The following is a 21000-nucleotide window of genomic DNA, read 5'->3' on the forward strand; positions in this document are numbered from 1 at the left end:
GCCAATAACCAGCCTAAGCATCTAGAGCCGTTTCACCATTAAGCTGGCCACTTGGTGATAATCTCTTTGGCCATGGCAGCCTATGTGAACCTAATAAAGCAGAATATAAACTGGCCCCTAGGCCTGTATGGCTTTGGATTCTGAGATAGTGGTGACTGTCGAAAAGGGGGATTGAGGGTCCTGAGCACCAGAGTTTTGAGGCTGTCTTTAAGTTTTCATTTGGCTGTCGTGTGAGATCTTTTTCTAGTGAGCGAGAAGTGGACACACCAGTGGAAGAATTTAGTGGTGTTGGTTTGGACATTCTTGCTACAGATATGAAACCAAAAGATAAAAGGAAGGTGCAGCCAAGGAGAAGGATGGCTCACAGGTTCTCTTTAGAGAGGGAAATGTAGAATTTAGCAAAATTGGATTTTTCCATGTATCTGAAGGCACCAAGAATATCATTTCATGAGATATTTGGATTTTTCCTATTTCTGTGCTAATGATAAGTATTTTCAAAAAAGACCATCATGAAATTAATTTCAACTTAGGTACCAATATCAATTGCAGAGGATTTTTTTGGGGGGGGGAAGGGGCTAGGCAATGGGGTTAAGTAACTTGCCCAGGGTCACACAGCTAGTAAGTATCAAGTGTCTGAGACCAGATTTGAACTGGGGTCCTCCTGACTCTAGGGCCCGTGCTGTGTCTACTGCACCACCTAGCTGTCCCTAATTGCAGAGGATGAAGAGGCAGAAAAATTCTACAAGACCTCAATAAGATCCTCCAAATTAAGTCAGCGTGTTCTTTAGATACCCAGTGCCTTGAGTACAAAAGTGGGGATAGGCAAGGATGAAGAAAAATGTTGGGAAGTATGGTTCAGGGATTAAGAATGAGTGTAGACTCCACAGAATTCTCAGACCTCTACATCAGAAATATCAAAGTCAAAAAAACTCATGGGCTTAATCCTGAAAAATGGTGACCAAGACAGCATCAATTACTACTGTCCCATTATACCTATTTTCCTATTATGTAAAAAATTTATAAGAATAATTCATGTACTCAGTAAGGCTATTCTTTGTTTGAGTATCAGAAGGGAGAAGGTAAGCTATCATAAGTCATACTCCACAATAGACCACATTTTTACCATCACACCTCTGACTAAAAGATTAGCAAATACAAGGTTCTCCATGCTTATTTTTGATGACTAAAGAGAGTCATTTGGGTTAGGAGAGCAAAATACTGCCTTAAAGACTTTTCTCCAATGTATCTTTGAGGTATGTCTCAAAAATCATATAAATTCTCTTAAAAGATGAAACAGTAGAGATGACCATGATCAATGACCCTGTAACCGTCAATATCAGACAGGAGAGATATAAGCCCAGCAGAGCTGTGGTCATTGCATCCTCCCCACCCTTTGGGAAAACTACTGGAGAATATTGACTGGGTGTGGCTTGTGGTCTGTATCCTTTGAGGGAATACTGACATCCATTGGTACCCATGTAGAGTTTCTTCCTTCGCATTAAATGGATTTCCAGTAAGCAACATAATGATATGTTTTGCTTAATTCCATTCATCTAATGCAGAAATTCAGACCATTTACATTTATTGTTATGACTTTTGCCTTCTGTCATGCTTCCCGGAAAGGGCGAAATCTTCATTTTTATTGATTCCAACTATCAATTCTAGTTAATGAAACAAATTCTGTTTTGGTTTTTTTTTTAGGCAATTCTTATACTTTCCTAATATTAATCTCCCCCCCTATATATATATTTATATGTATCTATATCTATCTATATATAAACACACACACACACACACGTAGTAGTTATATTATTGACATTGCTTTAGTATCTCCAGTTTTGTTAAGTCATTAAGGAATGGCGTGGTTCTTCAGCTCCATTTATCTTCTGGTCACCCTTAACTAAACATCTGTCGGCTTGTTAATGGCCCTCCAATGATGAAGTGCTCCTTCTCTTCCTGATTCTAAACTTGCTGCTTACTGGGCCTATCCCTGCTACCTACAGACACATCAGGATTTCTCTCATTACTTGACCTTATCATCCTCTCAAGCTGTTGTCCTGTATCTCTTCTGCCAAACTCAGAAACTCCTTGAAGAAGTTCTCTACATACATTCGCTCGGCAAGCACTTACTAATCACGTGTCCTCAGCATCCAGGATACGTGGACAAAAACGAGGCCACCCCAGACTTCACAAAGCTTTACCCTTTATTGGGGAGGAAGTCAGTGTCCAGTGGAAGGATTAGAAATGGCCTCACCTGGGAAGTACTTAGGCTGAGGTTTAAAGGAAATAAGGGATTCTGAGAAAGAGCCTTCCTGGAAGGTGGGAGATAGAAAGAAATGTTGTGTGAGAACCAGCGAGCAGGCTGATTGAGCTTGGCCCCACCGTATGTGGAGTGATGTGTAGGAGGTGGCCCAGCCTTTAAGTTGTGCGGAGCCTTGAAAGCTGAGCAGAGGAATCCACTTTTTATCCCAGGCACAATAGGGAGCCACTGGTGGCTCCTTTAGCAAAGGAATGCGGTCAGACAAGCGCTTGCGCCCTAGCATTTTGGCAGCTCTGTGGAAGAGGGTTTGGACCAGGTGGGGAGCCTGTGGCCTGCCGGGTCCTTGGGTGCAGCCCTTTGACCAGGTCCCATTAAGGTGATGTGCTCTGCGCAGTTTGGATTCCAAAGGCCCCGCATGAGCGCCCAGAGGGCCCCGCCCCTGGTTTATGTCGTTCTTTCCCCTTCCTGCTCTCTCAATTCTTCAGTTCTTAGTCTGGCATCCTTCTCCACCACTGAGACTGCTCTACTCAAGAACACAGGTTATCTCTTGATTGCAATGAATAGGGCACTGTGCCTGAAGTCAGGAAGACTGGAATTCAAATGCTACCTGAGACACTAGCAGTTTAACCTTGGGCAAGCCACTTAACTTCTGCCTGCCTCTGTTTGCTCAACTGTAAAATGGAGGTGATAATAGCACCTGCCTCAGAGGGTTGTTGTGGGTATTAAATGATAATTGTAGAACATTCAGCACAGTGCCTGGCACATAGTAAGCCCTTAATAGTTGTTTCCTTCCTTCCTGATGCCACCCCCTTATTGTGCCTTTGGGGTTCGGTGCGGGGTCCTCTTCTCACTTCTCAGCAGTTCCCCGGGGTTCAAGCATCATCTGTAAGCAGGTGCCACCCAAATCAACCTATCTCCTGAGCTCCAGTGAGGCTGGATGTCTCCACCTACACGTCCAAAAGAGAACTCCCGTCTCCCAACTCCCAATTTCCACTGAGGGCACCACCATCATTCCAGTTCCCCACCCAGGCTTACAACCTCCACTCGGGCCTTATCCCTCCCTCTGATTGGAGGTAATGGAGAACCTCCATTTGAGGAAAGCACCCCTTCAGTCACTTCTTCATTTCCTGCCCAGTTGCCCACCTCTTCACCATGCCACAGCACTGGGTAGTCTTCCCTCGTGCTTAGCACAGGACCTGGCACATGTGGTTCGGTCATTTCGCATGTCCTACTCTTCGTGACCCCTTTTGGGGTTTTCTTGGCAAAGATACTGGTTTCTTCGCTCATTTTACAGATGAGGAAACTAAGGCAAATAGTTAAGTAAAAAGAGAAATTGATATAGTATTCTATTAATAACTAATTATTAATTTGCGATCCACCCTCTCCCTACTATTTCTGTTAAGACCCAACTCCTGGAAAGGTCAGTCAGTCTCTGAAGGGTAAGACTGAGGGATGACATTCCATCTAGCCCCCATGGCACGTGCTCATTAACTAGATGGGGCTGGATGCCACCAAACTGGGAGACCTAATTTCTGTTTAGAATGGAAACAGAATCCAGTCTGGGCAAACCTTCGCCTGGAGGAGGAACCCTCTGTCCTTGATCCCCTCCATTAGAGTTTAGGGTAATCCAGATGATGAAGGAGAAAACTAGCTAGAGATGTCTAGACAGACAGGCTTCCCCTGCCCATGTGCCTGGAGGCTGCTGAGTCTCATGATCAGGAGGAGCTGAAGACGTTTAGCCCACCTCCTCATTAGATGTCTGCCAATCAGGATCGAGTTTCCCTTTTGAGGGGAATGAGTTTCCTGTCAGAAGGTTCCCTTGGCATCTTTGGTTACTGAAATCACCGATTATCGATTTATTGGTTATTAGCCTAATTAGTTAGCCTGTCTGGGTGTGTGTTGTTCCCCCCCCCCCGTTAGACTGTAAGCTCCTTGAGGACAGGGACTATTTTTTGCCTTGGGGTCCTTGAATCTTGCCCTTTACCCTCAATATTGAGTTTCCAAATCTTTTCCGTCCTACATTCACATCTGATATTCACCCCTTTCCACTTCTATAGACATGACTGTAGAGCAGGGTTGGGGAACCTGCAGCCTCGAGGCCACATGTGGCCCTCTAGGTCCTCAAGTGTGGCCCTATGACTGAATCTTGTTCTGTGAAGCTTGAGGCCACATGTGACTCCCCGCCCCAGCGAGCAAACCTTCATGATCACTCTCCTGCCTCCACTGTACTCCGCAGTCCGTGCGCCACAAAGCTGCCAAGCTGCCCTTTGGAAAGCACAACGGTGACCACAGCCCACCCTGCTCGAGCATATACTTCCTCTTGCTCATTTCTAGTTCCTGCCATCCTTGAAACGATCATCTGAGATCTCTTCTCCTGTTCTCAGCCAAACTCTTGTCAACACTCGCTGCTCCTCTCACCCGTCATTCACCTGAAACTCCTCTTTCCAAAGTTACCAGTGATCTCTTAATTGGAAAGCCTACCAACCTTATCTCAAGCCTCACCCTTCTTGTGGCCTCTGCAGGCTTTGAACAGTCCATCACTCTTGCACAAGTGAATTTGTCAGTGAATATACTACCGCAATTTGCATGAGCTCCCCAATTATCCAGGTCACCAAGAAGAGCGGTATGAGGACTGACTGTATTAACTAAGATAGAGATTGGCTCGGCATACCAACGATCCTTTGCAGTGACCGAGAATAAATAAACCCAGCTGGACGTGCAGAAAATCAGCAACTCTGAAGCCAATTAAGCTCATACCAGCCTTGGAGCAGACCCTGGGCCATTTGCTGATTTATAGACTTTTAAACGACGTCCTTATCTTCAGAGATTCCCCTAATTGCTATTTGTGGAACTCTTAGAAACATCCCATTTTTATGTTTTTTGGAGCCATCCTCTTATTTTATTGTTTACACTCGAGCCTTGAACTGTCCAGGATTGCTTATCTCCCCAAAATGTCTTCTGTTTTGAGTATCAAAAGGCGATGGCTCTGACACCTGGAATTCCTCACTCCCCCATTTCCTGGATCTCGTCCTCCCCTCTCTGCCCCATTGCTTCTTGGGACCAGCCTAATTCCAGCCTTTTCCCCCAATTCCCTGCTTAGTTGGGCTATTGAACATTGGCCGCCTGCTTCCATGTGCATGTCTTATTTCCCTGCTTAATAAAGACCTTCTTTAATTTCACAGGCATCATCTTCCTCTGGTTTTCTTCCCTTTAGGGAACAGGGGGGTTTGGATCTTGCAAAACTGACCTTTATGTCCTCAAGGGGAAAGAGAGATCTAAATTCCCTAGAGAGCAAGTCTGCCTCAGTTTTCTCTTACACTTGTTCTTTTCTTGTCTTTTAGCTTTTTGGGCCACCCTTCTCTCCTGCTTTTTCTCCTACCTTCATCCGGGTCCTGCCCACTGACTGTGGGTGTCCCACTGGGTTCTGTCCTGGGCCCCTTTCTCTTCTATTTTATTTCATTTGGTGATCTCGTCAGCTCCCATGGGATTCAATTATCTTCTCTATGTGAATGATTTTCTAGTGTACTGTGGAGTTATTGAGATCTGCTGCTGCTGCTGCTGCTTGACCAGGCATCAGAAAGGTGATGCTATGACATGCCAGTGAGTCGGATTTAAGTGAGGGAGGGCATTGAGAGCTGCCAACACCTCTGTCCGTGGGTGGGACATGTGTAGCGAGGGTCCTGTTTGGATTGGCTGGAGCTCCCCTGCTTTCCAGGGGACCCCGAGTCGGAAGCTGAGGTTGCGGTCACGTGATCAGCCAGACTCCCTGACATGCTAACAGCGCCACCATGTCACCACCAAGTGAACTGGGTCAGGTGCCAAGCGCTGCTCTCGGCCACACCGCCCCTGGTTCTGTCCCCCAATGAACAGCCTCAAGGCTGCGTGACCCCGAGGACTTAGAGGCTGTCACACAGACCCGAGAGCACCTGGGCTTTTCAGCCTAAAAACCCGGCCCCTGCCATAGGCCAGTGAGCCCCTTGCTGGGAAGCAGGACTGCGCTTGAAAGCCACCTGACTCCAGCCTGCTCTGCTCGACCGGCCATCCACGGGTCCAGTGGACGATACCCTCTCTGCTGACCCTCAGACATCTCAGACTGGCTCTAGCATTAAGGGGGATGGAAAATGGTTAAAAACTAGGCAATTTAAAAAGCATGAGGAAGCTAAGGTATGCAGCAGGACCTGTGTAGACAGGCAGGAGCTCCAGGAATTCGGGAGCACAGCCTGTGCAAAGGCTCAGAGGTGGGAAACAAGAGGGCCAGAGGGCGGGGCGGTGGGGGGAGCTTTAACCTCCACGCCCCTCCCCTTCTCCAAGGACCCTTCCTCCACCCCTGAAAGCGCCTGTGTGCCCCGGGAGGGCTGTGTTCCCATTTTCTGGAGGTGATATCTCAGTTCACAGTAGACGCTAAATAAACGCTTGGCGATCGATTGACTAAGTTGTGTCACCAGAGAATCTCCAAGCATTTCCTCCTGGTTCAGGATCTCTAAGCGCTCCTCCCAGGCCACTCCCTCCACCTGTGTAACCCCATGGGATTGGACGCAGGACTCGTAAGCACGTGCCCAGTTCCGCCAATCCTGGACCACGGTCTGGGGAAGGCGGGGTCGGAATCCCTCAAACGGTTGCCGTCTCCCTCAGCCGGGAGAGTGAAGGGGGGGCGGGGCGGGAACGATGGCCACTGATTGGCTGAGGACTGGCTGGAGACATCCCTATGGACACGCACGATGGAGCCTGAAGGTAGCCCTCTCTCAGAATTCTCTATTGTCTGTTCTGGAAGGAAGCGGAGGGGGTGGGTGCCTGAAGACGCTTTCCGAGGCATTCTGGGATGTGTAGTCCGGCGATGGAAGGCGCGCAGGCGCACTGAGAGCCCCAAGGTTGGACATGCGCGCTGCCGCATCCACCATTGCAGGCCGAGTCCGCCCGCTCGGCGGTGGTGTTTCCGCCGCTTCTTCCCCGCGCCCCGGGGGAGCGTCATCGAGGTCTGTAGGTGCGGACCCCCAGCGTCCGAGTCCCCCGACTCCTCCCGGCGAGTCGTTATGCGCCCCGACACGGGAAGGGGCGGGGTCCCGGGGGGAAGGGTAGGGTGGGGGAGGGAAAGGTCGACGGGAGGAAGAAGAGGCGGGGCCTGTGACATCATCTGTTGCTGGGTCCTCGGGCCAGGGAAGGGGCGGGGTCAGATGACGGCCGAGTCGTCAGATTTCCCCTGGAGACTTGGCCCCCCCCTCCCCGGGTTCTCTCCCACGGACAGGTGGGGAAACTGAGGCCCAGGGAAGCCCTGAGGCCTGGCCAGGGTCACATACCAGGAAGCGACCCCACCCGCTGCCCCTCCCCTCCTCAGAGCTGGGCCTCCTATGGACAGGTGGGGAAACTGAGGCCCAGGGAAGCCCAGAGGCCTGGCCAGGGTCACATACCAGGAAGCGAACCCACCCACTGCCCCTCCCCCCCATGGACAGGTGGGGAAACTGAGGCCCAGGGAAGCCCAGAGGCCTGGCCAGGGTCACATACCAGAAGTGACCCCACCCGCTGCCCCTCCCCTCCTCAGAGCTGGGCCTCCTATGGACAGGTGGGGAAACTGAGGCCCAGGGAAGCCCAGAGGCCTGGCCAGGGTCACATACCAGAAGTGACCCCACCCACTGCCCCTCCCCCCCATGGACAGGTGGGGAAACTGAGGCCCAGGGAAGCCCAGAGGCCTGGCCAGGGTCACACACCAGGAAGTGAGCCCAACCCGGTGACTCTGGGACCCCAGCAGGGCCCCCTAAGGACACTGGGTGAGGCAGTAGCCCCTCCCCCCTTTCCTGTGCCCAGTGGGGATCCTGGATAGATTTTTTTCTGGCCCCATTTTCTGGGGGCCTGGGGGCTGGGTGAGCTCCCTGGGCTGCTGTGGGGGTGGGGCTCTTTGGGGCCGCTGGGCTGCTTCCTCCTGCTGACATCCCCCTCCTGCCCACAGCAGCCACCCTGGAAGGGACGGTCCCCGAGGCCTGCCCTGGGACTGCAGGGGAGATCTGCCGGGCCCCAGGGAATCCCCACTGAGGACGGCTTAGCCCTGGTGGCCCGGATGCTTGAGGAGGGAGGTGAGAAGGGGATTTGGAGTCAGGGGCCCTGGGTTTGAGTCCCAGCCCTGCCACCTTGGACACGTCATTTCCCTTGCCTGAGCCTCAGTTTCCCCTGCTGTAAGAGGAGGTCCTTTGATCCCACAGAATCTGTCAGGATGGGAAGGGAGGGGGCTGGGGAGAAGCCAGCCTAGGGGCAGAGGAGGAGCACGGGCTCTGGAGAATGGGGGGCTCCCCTGGTTCTGGTGCCCTGACCCCCACCCCCATCTGGGGGGCCCCGTGAAGTCATAGAAAGGGCCAAGTCTTGGAGTCAGCCATGGCGCCTACGACCCCACCGGCTCTGTGACCTGGGCTGTCATTTGCTCCCCCTGAGCCTCAGTTTCCCCACCTGTAAAATGGCCACTTTGTTGGCCTGCTGGCTGCCCTCTCTCTGCCCGTCCTGGGATGTCTTGTCCACATCTGTCGCCCTCCCTGCTCCCTCCTCCCAGAGGGGTCTGGGGCTGCTCTCCCTCACCACCCCTTTGTCCTCCCCAGGTCTGCCCTCCGAGGGCGCAGCCCGCACCCAAACCCTAGGGGACGAGGTGGATGAAGGCATGGCCCCCACTGGGCCCCCGGCGGACACTTCCAAGGTGAGCTGGGGTTTCCTTCCTGAACGTGGACAGGTATCAGGGCCCCTCCTCATGCCCACAGCGGTCCCTGCTTCCCCGGCTGCTCCCCAGGACACCGAGCCCCTCCAGAGGGTGGACGTCTTGAGGGACAGGCCCCACAGCCCCCTGCTGCCCCCTCCCTCACTGCTCGCCATTGGAGGAGGGAAGGGCCTGTGGTTCTCTTGGAGAGACCAGAAACTATGATGTGAGGACCTGTGGCTGTCCATGTGTTCAGGCCAGGGAAGGCTCCCCGGAGGAGGAGGCGTGTGATGGATGGGCAGGGTTTGGAGCTTTTCAGGGGTCTGAGGGTGGCACTCCTGGCAGGGAGAACCACATGGCAAAGGCTCCGAGGTGGTCATTTACACATCTTCTGTAGGATCAGGCACAAGGGAGGAGCCTGCCCTGCTCATGGACTAGCCTTGGTGCTGTGCTGCCAAGGCTCCTGACCCTTAAACCTCGCCTTCCCACCTCTCCTCCCTCCCTGAGATGTGGCTGCCCAGCCTCCCTGGCTGCCCCTTCCCTTGGCGAGGGAGCTGGAACCCTCCCTGCTCCACATAGTCACTTCTGGCTTCTCCCCCTTCCTCACCACTCAGCGACCTCGCCTCCTCCGAGGTCTGCGCTGGTCACACCTACCACCCGGTCAGGGGCCAGGGTCCCACAGGACGCACCCTTTCCTCCCTCCAGGAGCTCGGTACCAGCTCACAGACTTCTACCCCCCAACTCCTGCTGTCCTACCCGGGGACTTCCACATAGACACTGACTCTCCCTCAGACACCCAAACCTCTCAATTCCTCACCCTGCTCGCCTCCACCCCCCTTGGGCATACACAAAGATGGCCACACGCTGGACCTTTGCATCCCCCACAAATGTGGCACCTCCGTGGTTACTCACCTGTGTGGTCTAGAATTCTGGAATCCCCTTATCCGACCACGATCTACTGACTTTCCCCCTCTCCCTCTGGCTCCCCTTACATAACCCTGCCCTCCCTGACCCCTCAGCCTTCTCCCCTGTACCAGCCACCCCCTCTCTTCTCCCCATCTGGACCCCTCGGGAAACCAGCTCAGTTTCACTGTCCTCCTCTTGTGAATCTCTCTACCTTTTATTGTATCCCCCCATGCCTCCCAAGCCTCAGCCTTGACTCACTCCTACCATTCATCTCCTTCACACATACACACGATGGTGAATGAAGGTGGAGAAAACCAGGCTCTGACTCCCCCCTCCACTGGGCCCTCCTGCTCCCTCCCTCATCAGCTCCCTCTCCCAAACCTTCTCAAGCCTCCTCAAACCTCCTGTAGCTTTTCCTCCCCCCCCCCCAGCCCAGACCCTGCCTCCTAAGTCGAACCATTCACCAGGAGCTCCCTCTGCTCCCATCCCCCAGTGCCTTCTGCCCCTCTCCTCCCATGATGAGGCGGGGCCGACCCCTCCACCTGCTCGGTGGCCCCCTTCCATCCCGTCTCCTCCAGCAGATCGCCCCCTCTGTCACCCCCGTGCCCCGCCCTTCTCTCTGATCTCTCCCTCTCTCCTGGCCTGCAGACATGCCCGCGTCTCCCCCATCCTGCAGAAACCCTCTGTTGACCCTCCTGTCTCCACTAACTGTCTTCCTGTGTCTCTTCTGCCTTTTGTGCTAAACTCCTTGGGAAGGCCGTCTGTCTGCAGTTGATGACTTCATCTTCTCTTTTCCCTTTTCTTCCTCTCTGCAGTCAGGTCACTTAAATGACTGTTCCTCCCAGTACCCAGGGTCAGGGGAGGAAGGCAGCATGGCAGTTCATCCCCCCAGTGCCCAGTGGGAGGGGAGGGGAGCCCCACAAGGGCAGGTGAGCGGCCCGGGCCCACACAGCCAGGAGGGGAGGCAACCTGGGTCCTGCCAGTCCAACTCAGAACAGAAGCCAGGAGCACAGGAGCCTTGGAGGAAACTGAGGCACAGAGAGGGCCAGGGATTGACCCCAGGTCACACAAGTAGTAGCTGGCAGAGCCCAGGTGAATAACAGGGTCTTGTGACTGAATGTCCAGTGCCCGGCCCGTGGCACCGTGTGGCCTCCATGGTCTGGGTGTCCGGCCTGGTCTGGTCTTTGCCACAGCTGAATCTCCCCTTCCCCACGATGACCATCAGCCCCTCGAGGCAGAGACTCTGGTGTGTCCTGCATCTGGACCCCACTCCCCTCCCCAGGAGACCCTTGGTAAAAGCCCTGGGTCCCCAGCCCAGCCAGGCCCTGTCCAGATCCCCTGGGGGCCTCTGTCCTTCTGTTCCTGGGCCAGCAGGCATGTGCTCTGTGTTTCAGGAACCCGTGACCTTCAGGGACGTGGCCGTGGACTTCACCCCTGAGGAGTGGGGGCGGCTGGGCCCCTCTCAGAGGCAGCTGTACCGGGACGTGATGCTGGAGACCTACCGGAACCTGATCTCCCTGGGTAAGGCAGCTTCCCCTGCATCCCCCCTCCCTTAATTCAGTATCTGCCGGGAGGGAGGGGGTAGAGAGAAGGAGGGAGCCAGGGTTGGGGTCTCTGGGAGCTGAAAGCTCAGAGCCCTAGGAGAGGTCCGTGAAGCCCCTGTGGGCTCCTGACAGCCTTCATTGGATTCATTCTCTTCTCTGGGTCTGTTTCTTCATCCATAGAATGGGGAGCTTGGATGAGGCCTGTAAGAGGGGTCTGTCCCCACGGCTGTCCTGGTCCTGGGCAGTGCCATGGAGGGGCTGGGCCTGAGCTTGGGGCGGCTCTCAGTCTCTGGCACACGTTGCAGCTTCTCTCTCTCCCTATGAATAGGGCTTTCCATTCCCAAACCGGCTGCCATCTCCCACCTAGAGCAAGAAGAGCCGTGGATGGCGGAGGGAGAGGTCCCGAGTGGCCCCCATCCAGGTGCGTGGGTGGGTGGGTGGGGGTCTCGGGGCAGCCCCGGCTCTCACTCCCCTGGCCCCTCTGTGGCCCGCCCCTGGCCCAGCCACTTCTCCTAGGCTGCCCCCGGGTGAGAAAGCCCGTGTTCAAGGCCAGGTCTCTGAGAACCAGCGCCCCTTCAGTACATGATGTTCATCTGGCCTCAGAGGCCCACAGGTCCACTTCTCATCGTACAGATGGGAAGCCTGGGGCCCGGGGAAGGGGAGGGGGATTGGCTGGCCCTCCCGCCTTTGCCCAGGCAGGGGTGGAGCGCCCAGCTCCTCTGCAGGGACCCTGCCTTTCCTTGAAACCTTCACGGCCTGGAACGAGTGGCTTCCGTTTTCTGGCTGGCGTCAGGCCCCCTGGGGCTCCCCCTGTGCTTGGGCATCAGCTCCCCAGCGGTCCTCTTCATTTTCTGGGCGAAGAGCTCGGAGGCCGTGTGTTCTGCCTCTTCCTGCCCTTTCCACATGAGGCAGGCGCACACTCACACAGCAGGCACAAGAGGCCATGAGGAGGCGCTCGGCTTTCTGTCTGTGTTCTGCCTCCTGCTCTGGTGTTGACCTGGCTGTGACCGTCTCCTTTCCCTGGGCAGAGGGGCTTCAGAGGGTAGCCCAGACCCTGGTAGTCCCGGGTGTTCTGTGGCTCTCCTGGTGCCTGTCCAGCTGTCCTTGGAGTCCTTTTCAATCTGAACTACTCAGGGCGTCCCCCTCCCCCAGGGCGGCTTCCCTTTTTCCCCTTTCCTGGACGGCCGGTAGCCTTTGCATCCCAGGGGCTTCTTCTGTCTTCTCCCTTTTTTTTTTTTTGTTTTAGGCAATTGGGGTTAAGTGACTTGCCCAGGGTCACACAGCTAGTAAGTGTCAAGTGTTTGGTCTGAGGCCGGATTTGAACTCAGGTACTGCTGACTTCAGGGCCGGTGCTCTATCCACTGTGTCACCTAGCTGTCCCTGTCTTCTCCCTTTCGGCACACACATCAAGGCATGTCATATGATGTGCAGCTTTCCTCTCATCACTTCCCTCTGGGACTCCCATCATTCCCTCTTTCCCTATAACAATCTCAAAGTGCTGAAGCTGGGAGACACCTGGGAGGGAATCTGAGCAGGCCAAGGCCCATCAGAGAGCCCGATGTCCTGGATTCACGCTTCGACAAGGTAGTGGGATCATGGAGTCCGATCTGGGCTCTGTGCTGATGGGGGGATTTCTTACCCAAAGAGCCCAGAAAGGGGAAAGAGGCTGCAGGGTGGGAGCCTTGTTAGCTGCCTGCCACAACCATCTGGGTGGGGGGCGTGCTGTCCCTACAAGAATCTCCTGGATCCCCCTTCTCCTCCATCCCTTCTTGGCACCTCCTCCCCCTTCTGGTGGATCTGGGGCCACAGGGCCTCCGTTTGAATCCCTTCTCTACCTTCTGTGTGACCTTGGGTGATTCCCATCTCTGAGCCTCAGCTGTGTCAGCTGTGAGTTGAGAGGCTTGTATCCAAGGTTGATTCAGAGGCTCCTTCCAGCCATAGGCTCTTTTACCTCATCCTGATCCTTCCTCACTTGTCTTCACTCTCTGAGGCTGGAAAGATGCATCACCCCTTTTCTATCCACCTTTTTCATACTTCCCAAGATCCTATTGGCTAGTTTTCCGAGTCCTATTCAGCCAGCATTGATTAAACAGACAGACAGTCCTCGCCCACAGGGAGCCTGGGTTCTAGGGTGATCGCATCTGTACACAGATGGTCATTCCTTAGAGATGTGGCGACCATCTCCTACCTCTGATCCTCATTGCCATAGATGCCAGCCCAGGGTCAGTCGTCCAGTGGGCCATCATTTCCTTTTATTAACGGCCTGTTATGTGCTAGGCACTTGGCATACTAAGGCAGAAATGAATCCAGATCTGTTTTCAGTATGCTTACATTCTGTCAGAAAACAGGAATGTTTCTCCATACGAGGCATGATAACGTTGGGTGGGAGGACCGAGAGTCCTTCTGGGCTCTGCAGGGGCTCCATGGGCTGAGTCCCGAATGAAGCCAGGGATTCTAAGTGGTTGAAGAGACGAGGGAGAGCATTCCATGCGTCAGGAAGATGCAGAGCTGGAGAAAAGATGACCTGTAGACTGATATGGCCGGACCATGGATTGGGAAGAGCAAGGTAGACAGAGACAGAGACCGGAGAAGTCAGAAGACCCTTCCATGCTGGATAGGAGAGGTTATATTTGACCCTGGTGCTAGCAGGGAGGGTGACATGGTCAGATCTGGTAATATTAATTTTGTTTTCAATTGATTTCAGACTGGAAGACTAGACCTGAAACCACAGAGTCAACCCCAGGTTGGGATATTTCTGAAGGAGGAATAACGCATGGTATGATGATGACAAGATTGGCCCAGGATGGTCCTTGGAACCCCAGTTTGGGGAAAACCTGGACATGTGGTGGACAGTTAGAAGAGCAGCAGGAGAGACAGTGGAGGCAGAGGATTGTCACCAGTAAGCCAATCCAATCTGGGGATGCAGGCTCTGAATGGGATGAATGTGAGAAAAGCATCAGTCTGAGGCCCCTGCTGATTCTACACCAGAATCTGTCCTTGGCGGGAGAGAGGGCCCATAAATGCGATGTGAGTGGGAAAAGCTTCAAGCAGCTTTCTCACTTGATCGAACATCAGATCATCTGTGCGGAGAAGAAACCTGACAAGTACAATGAATGTAGGGAAGACCTTCTGCATGACTCACTTGGAGTGGACCCTCCCAGAAGCCATCCCAGAGGGAAACCCTACAAATGTAAAGAATGTGGGAAAGCCTTTAGCCAAAGCGCACTTCTTTCCAAACACCTGAGAGTTCACACTGGAGACAAGCCCTATGAATGTAGTGATTGTGGCAAAGCCTTCAACCAGACTTCACACCTCAGGCAGCATCGGAGAATCCATAATGAAGAAAAACCCTTTGAATGCAATGAATGTGGGAAAGCCTTCAGGGTGAGCTCATCCCTTACTGAGCATTGGAGGACTCATACTGGGGAAAAACCCTATCAGTGCAATGAATGTGGGAAAGCTTTTAATCGGAGTACCCACCTTACACAGCACCAGAGGATTCACACTGGAGAGAAGCCCTTTGCATGTAATGAATGTGGGAAGGCCTTTAACCGGAGCACACTCCTTACTCAACACCAGAGAATTCACACTGGAAAGAAACCCTATGAATGTGATGAATGTGGCAAGGCCTTCCGAGTGAGCTCATCCCTTACTGAACATCGGAGAATTCACACTGGAGAGAAGCCCTATGAATGTAATGAATGTGGGAAGGCCTTCAACTGTAGTAAACTCCTTACTCAGCACCAAAGGATTCACACTGGAGAGAAGCCCTATGAATGTAGCCAGTGTGGGAAAGCCTTCAACAAGAGCCCAAACCTTACTCGACATCAAAGAATTCACACTGGAGAGAAACCCTACATATGCAGTGACTGTGGGAAGACCTTCAACCAGAGTACCCACCTTATTCAACACCAGAGAATTCACACTGGAGAGATTTTCTATGATCCTGTAACCAACACCTACCTGTGAAGGTTACTTAGATACTTGAAGCCTGTGGTTGCCTGCTGAATTTGCCCGGGGGCTGATGGAAAGAGGGGTCCCTCAGTCTATCCGGTCGGTATGGTGGTTTGACAGGAAATATGAGGAGTTGTCCACAAATCTGGGTTTCTCCTCTGGGAAGGGGCCATGCTGCCATACTCCATTGGGAATGAACCTCTTCATTCCCCAGGCCAACCAGAAAAGTGCTTAGACCGTACTGATAACGAGATTTCTTCTCCAGAGTTAATGGGAGAGCAGAGAAGAGTTTTAGACCGGATGGGAGTAATGGGACAGGCATTGCTACTGAGTTGTTCCATGAGCAGGTGAAGTAGCCACGGGGGTCTTTCACCCAGGCTTTATGGGCTTGGGTGCCAGAGATCCAGGAATGAGAATTCCCCACGTAACAGCATTCTCATTTCTCTCTTTTATTTCTTTTTCTCCTTCCCACCTTGCTCTTTATTCTCCGTCCATTTTTCTCTAACCTCACATCACTGGGGAGAAAAGTAGTGGGTGGGGGTAGGGTGAGAGAGGGGAGCAGGGGGTCAGAGAGAGTGGTCAGGGCCATCTTGAGAGATGCTCCCCTTTTGTAGGAGTTATCCACAGGCCACTGCTTTGATGGGGAAGTGATTCCCCGCTACCTTTGGTGGTGTTTGTCTCCTGTGTATGTAGACTGTGGTTGGGGGGCGAGGTGGGAAATGAAAAGTACAGACCTCCTTTGGTCTGTCTGCTATGGTTCCCCACCCCCACCCCCACCCCATTCACAGTCTCACAGCTGACAAAGTCATTTTCCTAAGACAGGTCTCACACTGCTGCTCCTGTGCTTAAGTCTTCAGGAGCTCCCCATTACCTCTAGAACAGATGTGTCTGCTATCTTAACTCATGACCTCCCCAGGCCTCAGTTTCCCCCATAAAGGGGGGGGTGAGAGGGGTTGATAATAAAACTTAGAAGCTGCTGTGGAAGTGTGGAAAGTCCAGTGTGTTTGGAGTCGGGACCCGGTTTCTTAAATGGCTTCAAAATGTGCTTCATCTTGAGTTCCTGCTTTCAGGCTCCCATTTCTGCCCTCTGAGCCCCAGGGAACTCTGCAGTCTCTGCACACCATCTTAGTGCCTGGCTGTGGAAGGTTCAGTGGCAGGACAGTCAAGATGACGGGTGATGGCCCGAGATGCAGTGGATGGCCTCGGGGCCTGTGATGTCTAACCTAGCTCGAAGGCTCAACAGCTCCTGCTTCAGCCGCCTTCATGGGGGGACGTTTTCACTGCTTGGGGTGATCACCCCACTAACTCAGCAATGGGTTTGAGGCCTGTCAGTTACCCTCAGCCTGGTTTAGCCTGCCTGCCAAAACAGTTTACCAGGGTGGGGCTGCTGCACAAGCTACAGCTTCTTAGAGCCTCTGATGAAAGCTGGGTGAATCAGGTGGACAGCAGAGGTAGAAAGCTGCCCTGAAAAAGGCTGGGCAGCCCTCCCACCAGAGGTGCTAGTTTTCCCTGAACACCCCTACCCTCCGAAGGAGGCAAATCGAGAACCGTGTGGGTCACGCTGTTCTGAGCCTCCAAAGGCTGAGGTTGCTCTGGTTGGGGAGGAGAGCATCATGGAGCAGAAGCAGCAGCAGCACCCTAATTCAGGGGATTATGAGGTCCGTGACTAGTGCTCCGGAGCATTGTGGTCCCCGTGTCCAAATTGACAATGGACTCAGTCCTCAGTCTTTGCTATTTTCATGAGACCTTCAACCTGGTTATCTAGTTCATCGGTGAGTAATGTCTCCAATGGGACCTACCATCCTCTACAAACAAATGAATGTGGTGGCAGCAATCAGTAGATTTCTTCCATTGGTTCTGAACCCACAGGAGAGAGCCTTGGTTTTCCATCATTTTTCACTCCAAGCCCCAAGACCAGTCAGTAAAACCCATGGTCTCTGCCCAGGAATCAGCAGAAAAATCTTGTCTGCCCCATCTCCCCAAGCTTTCTCTGCCGGTCATGCAGCTCTCAGCTCAAAGCCCTGGGAGATTTTGCCTTGTTCCCATCCCTCTTGGAGTCTCCACCCCTCATTACTGGATTAACAGCTGCTGAGGTCCAGTGGAGGCTATCTCTCCTAATGAGCAGAGTCATCAGCGAGCAGCCGAAACATCGTTCCTCATCATTGCATCGTTCCTAGGTCCTCATGGGTGAGGGTCCATTGGGTAACAAAGCAGACCGAACAGGGTGGCTGGTACTAAAGTTCTGGCGACATCACAGCCTGTCTTTGAAGGGCACTCACGTGAAGGCAGGGGATTTGGGGTCCACAATTTCCATTACACAATGCAAGTGTTATGCCCTACTTGGCTTGTGAGAGGGACAATCTTACGTCAGGCAACTCATAAGGGAGCAAGGCTAAGACCCTGCCTTCTCCACTCAGTAGCCACTGGAACTCAATAGCAGGAAGCCGCCGTTGCCAAAATGTGCAGCGAGTGGCTGCTTTAAGGAGCTTAGAGACCACTTCTGTCCACTCCTTGGTGCCAGCCAAAGGCCTCACAGAGCCTAGGCCTTACGGACAGACCTTCAAAAACATGGGTTCCATGGAATCCTGGAGACCCAAAGGGAGGGATTGCTGGGTATCTCGCCTGAGATCCTCCCAGGCATAGTTAGCCAGGAGGACCCTGCTCTCCCACCGCTGGCCCGGTCAGTGGCAGACCGCCGAGCTGAGGTCTAAAGGGTGAAGACGGGAGGTGTCGATCAGTTGTAGACTAAGGATCCTTGCTCTTGTGCCTGGGCTCGAAGGGGAGGCTGTAAGTAAGCCACGGAGGCATAGGAAAGCCAAAGCCAAAAAAGTGTAGCCAGCACCATGACAGCGATACCCTTTGGGAACAAGTCAGGACAGATGCCGTGTTGCTGACATCCAGTTACCAATGGCATCGTTCTCTTTCTCAAGACAGCTGGCCTATTCCGTGTTTGCCCTGACCTCTTTAGACTTCATATCTTTAATCCTGCTGTATCTCCCCAGACCCAGAATGTGCACCCCATGAGGCCCACCTCAGGTACCACCTCCTCCACGACGCCTTCCCTGATTCCTCCAGGAGTCAATGCCCTGCCTCCCTGTCTCCTTTACCGGTTTGTTTTGATCATACTGTCATAGATCCAGAGCTAGAAGGGATGCTAAGTCACTAAAGGAAGTTTCCCTTCCCAACCCAGTCAGCGCACAAAGGAGGAAACTGAGGCAGCGTAGAGTGACTCAGTGCTTTGCCAACGTACAGTCTCGGCTCAGAGGCCGTTCTGCCTGGACACTCCTGGGGTCCAAGCATGGGGTACACAGGAGCACGTAGAGGTGTTGGGGGAGGATGTACGTGTGTGTCTAGAGACAGGTACGTGTGGACAGGTGGGTCCAGGCGCCCAGGTGTGGCCATGGGCATGCAGGAGCTCCCAGAGGCATGTAGATGGGGGCACGTGGGCTTGGGGATGGTTGCCAGATGTGTTTGTGGACACGTAGGTGTGTCCAGAGGTGCAGACATGGACAGATGCGTCCGAGGGCATCCGGCTGTGTGGAGAGGCATCCCAAGAGTTCGTGTGTGCAGGAAGCCCTTCATCAGAGTCGGTGGCTTCGGTGGGATCTAGCACTACCAGATCTCTAAGCACCTTCCTACTTGGGACCCCCAAACCGCCCCTGAGTCCCTCTCTTCTTCCTCCCCTCCCGTTGTCATGGAGACTCAGAGTGTGACTTCCCCAGGCTGGTGCCATAGGGATCCAGATCCTCCTCTCCCATAGTTGCCATGTTTTCCCCAGCCGTTGCCATGGAAACTCCTCGCGCACTCTAAGTCCAGACTCCTCAGGGGAGCAGAAGAGGGGACTGCTGGGGGCCTGGGCTGGGGGAAAGTGGGGGAATGCGCCTGCGCAATGCGAAGCGCGTCTGGCAGACTGGCTTTCCGTCAATACGTTTAATTCGTGGACTCCATTTCCCAGCGAGCCCCGCGAGAGGATGAAAGGCAGGCCAGAAGCTCCCGTCTTTAGATAGCGACAATGTGAGGTTCGGACGCGGGGTGTCCGCTCTCCCCACTCCGGGCCCCGTCGCTGAGACACACCTCTGCGGACGCCCCAGGTTCAATTTGGGTCGAGGAGAAGTGTGGGCCCTTGCGCAGGCGCACTTCCCAGAGAAGCAGAACCAGATCGAGTGCGTAGCACCAGTGTGAACCTTTGGCCCGGAAGCACAAAGGCCCAGTCCCGGACGTTTCTGGGATTCGTAGTCTGGTGGGCCCTGGGCATCTCGAGGCGCAGGCGCAGTCCATCACGAGGCCTAGCCACAAACGCTTTTGTCCTGCTCTGCCGGGTGAGTCAGGCCCTGGAGCGGGAGGCGGAGGGCGGGGGGGGGGGGGGGGTCTCCATGGCAACTACTGGAGGGGGAGGTGTTGCGCCTGGTCTCCATGGTAACGGCCTGGGCGGGAGGTGAAAAAGGGTTCTGTGTCTCCCCGGCGTGGCCTGTTGGGCGGGGCCGTAACCACTGCTGTGGGCGGGGCCCAGAAGGGGAAGAAGCTTAGAAATTCTCCTCTCCCCAATCCCCCCCCACCTCCCCTCGCATTTCCTGCACACAGCAGGAGCTTACTAAGTGCTGGTTGATTAACTGGGGGTGGGGGGCGGGGAATCCAGAGCCTAAAAGTGCTTAGAGATCTCTCCTAGTGCCTATGCGCTGTAGACACCTGCTTGACAGGATCCAGAGCTGGAAGGTGCTTAAAAATTCCTACCCCTCCTTCTGCACACAGCAGGCGCCTACTAAGTGCTGGCCGACTAATGGGGTGGAGGAAACTAGAGTCAGAAGGTGTTTAGATCTGTGTCTGCTCCCAGCCCACATACAGTTAGTGCTTATTAATTGGCCAAATGAGAATCCAGGGTTAGAAGGTGCTTGGAGATTCTCAGCCATAGGAATCATTCTAGAAACCCCTTCCCCCAATGGAACAAGTCTGTATTAGGCATCTGTTGGTTGCAAGCCACTTTGCTGGGTCCTGCCCTTGAGGAACTCCCCATCAGTGGCAGGGAGACACCAGGTTCACTGACTGAACCAACACAAGCTTGTTGTTCAGAATTATATGGGGGATCCCCAAACGCTAAAGGGGTTGAGAGATACCCCGGGACAGGATTGAGGAAGGGGGTTCTTCAGGGACTAGGGGAAGATACAAGTAGATCCCTTGCCCCAGGGCTAGAGTGGGAAGGGCTTCAATGAACAAAAGGAGTTCAGATTTGATCATGGAGGCCATGAGGAGTCACTGGAATTTGTTGAGTGGGGAGGGAGGTGACCAAGGCTGCACTTTAGGAAGCTCCCTTTGGCAGGAATGGAGGGAGGCCTAGGGCCCGTGGTCATTTAGCAGGCTATGGCAACTGGCCAGGTGTGAGGTAATGAGGGTCTGCAGCAGGGTGGGTGCCATACCAGAGGAGAGAAGGGGGGCATATTGGAGAGAGGCTGCAGAGGTGAAATGGGCCAGAGATGCTGAGGAGGTGAAATGGGCCAGAGGTGCTGTGGAGATGAAATGGACCAGATTCTGCAGAGGTGAACTTGGCCCAGAGATGCCAGAGATGCTGCAGAGGTGAAATGGACCAGAGATGCTACAGAGGTGAAATGGACCAGAGATGCAGCAGAGGTGAAATGGACCAGAGGTGCTGCGGAGGTGAAATGGACCAGAGG

General features: G+C 53.8%; 1 protein-coding gene across 1 annotated transcript in view; it reads left to right on the forward strand.

Annotated features, from left to right (window-relative positions):
* The window catches only part of LOC114040947 (zinc finger protein 850-like), a 155544-nt gene extending 138847 nt beyond the window's left edge, over window positions 1-16697 (forward strand). Inside the window, exons 9-14 of the mRNA XM_027859182.1 lie at window positions 6800-6939; window positions 7129-7233; window positions 8839-8933; window positions 11231-11357; window positions 11709-11801; window positions 14085-16697. Coding sequence (XP_027714983.1) covers window positions 6800-6939; window positions 7129-7233; window positions 8839-8933; window positions 11231-11357; window positions 11709-11801; window positions 14085-15349 — 1825 coding nt within the window. The 3' untranslated portion in view covers window positions 15350-16697. The remainder of the gene's footprint in view (window positions 1-6799; window positions 6940-7128; window positions 7234-8838; window positions 8934-11230; window positions 11358-11708; window positions 11802-14084) is intronic.
* The last annotated feature ends 4303 nt before the right edge of the window (window positions 16698-21000 follow it).

The sequence above is a fragment of the Vombatus ursinus genome, unplaced genomic scaffold, assembly GCF_900497805.2.
Source record: "Vombatus ursinus unplaced genomic scaffold, bare-nosed wombat genome assembly UNPS02014159.1, whole genome shotgun sequence".
Lineage (NCBI taxonomy): Eukaryota > Metazoa > Chordata > Mammalia > Diprotodontia > Vombatidae > Vombatus > Vombatus ursinus.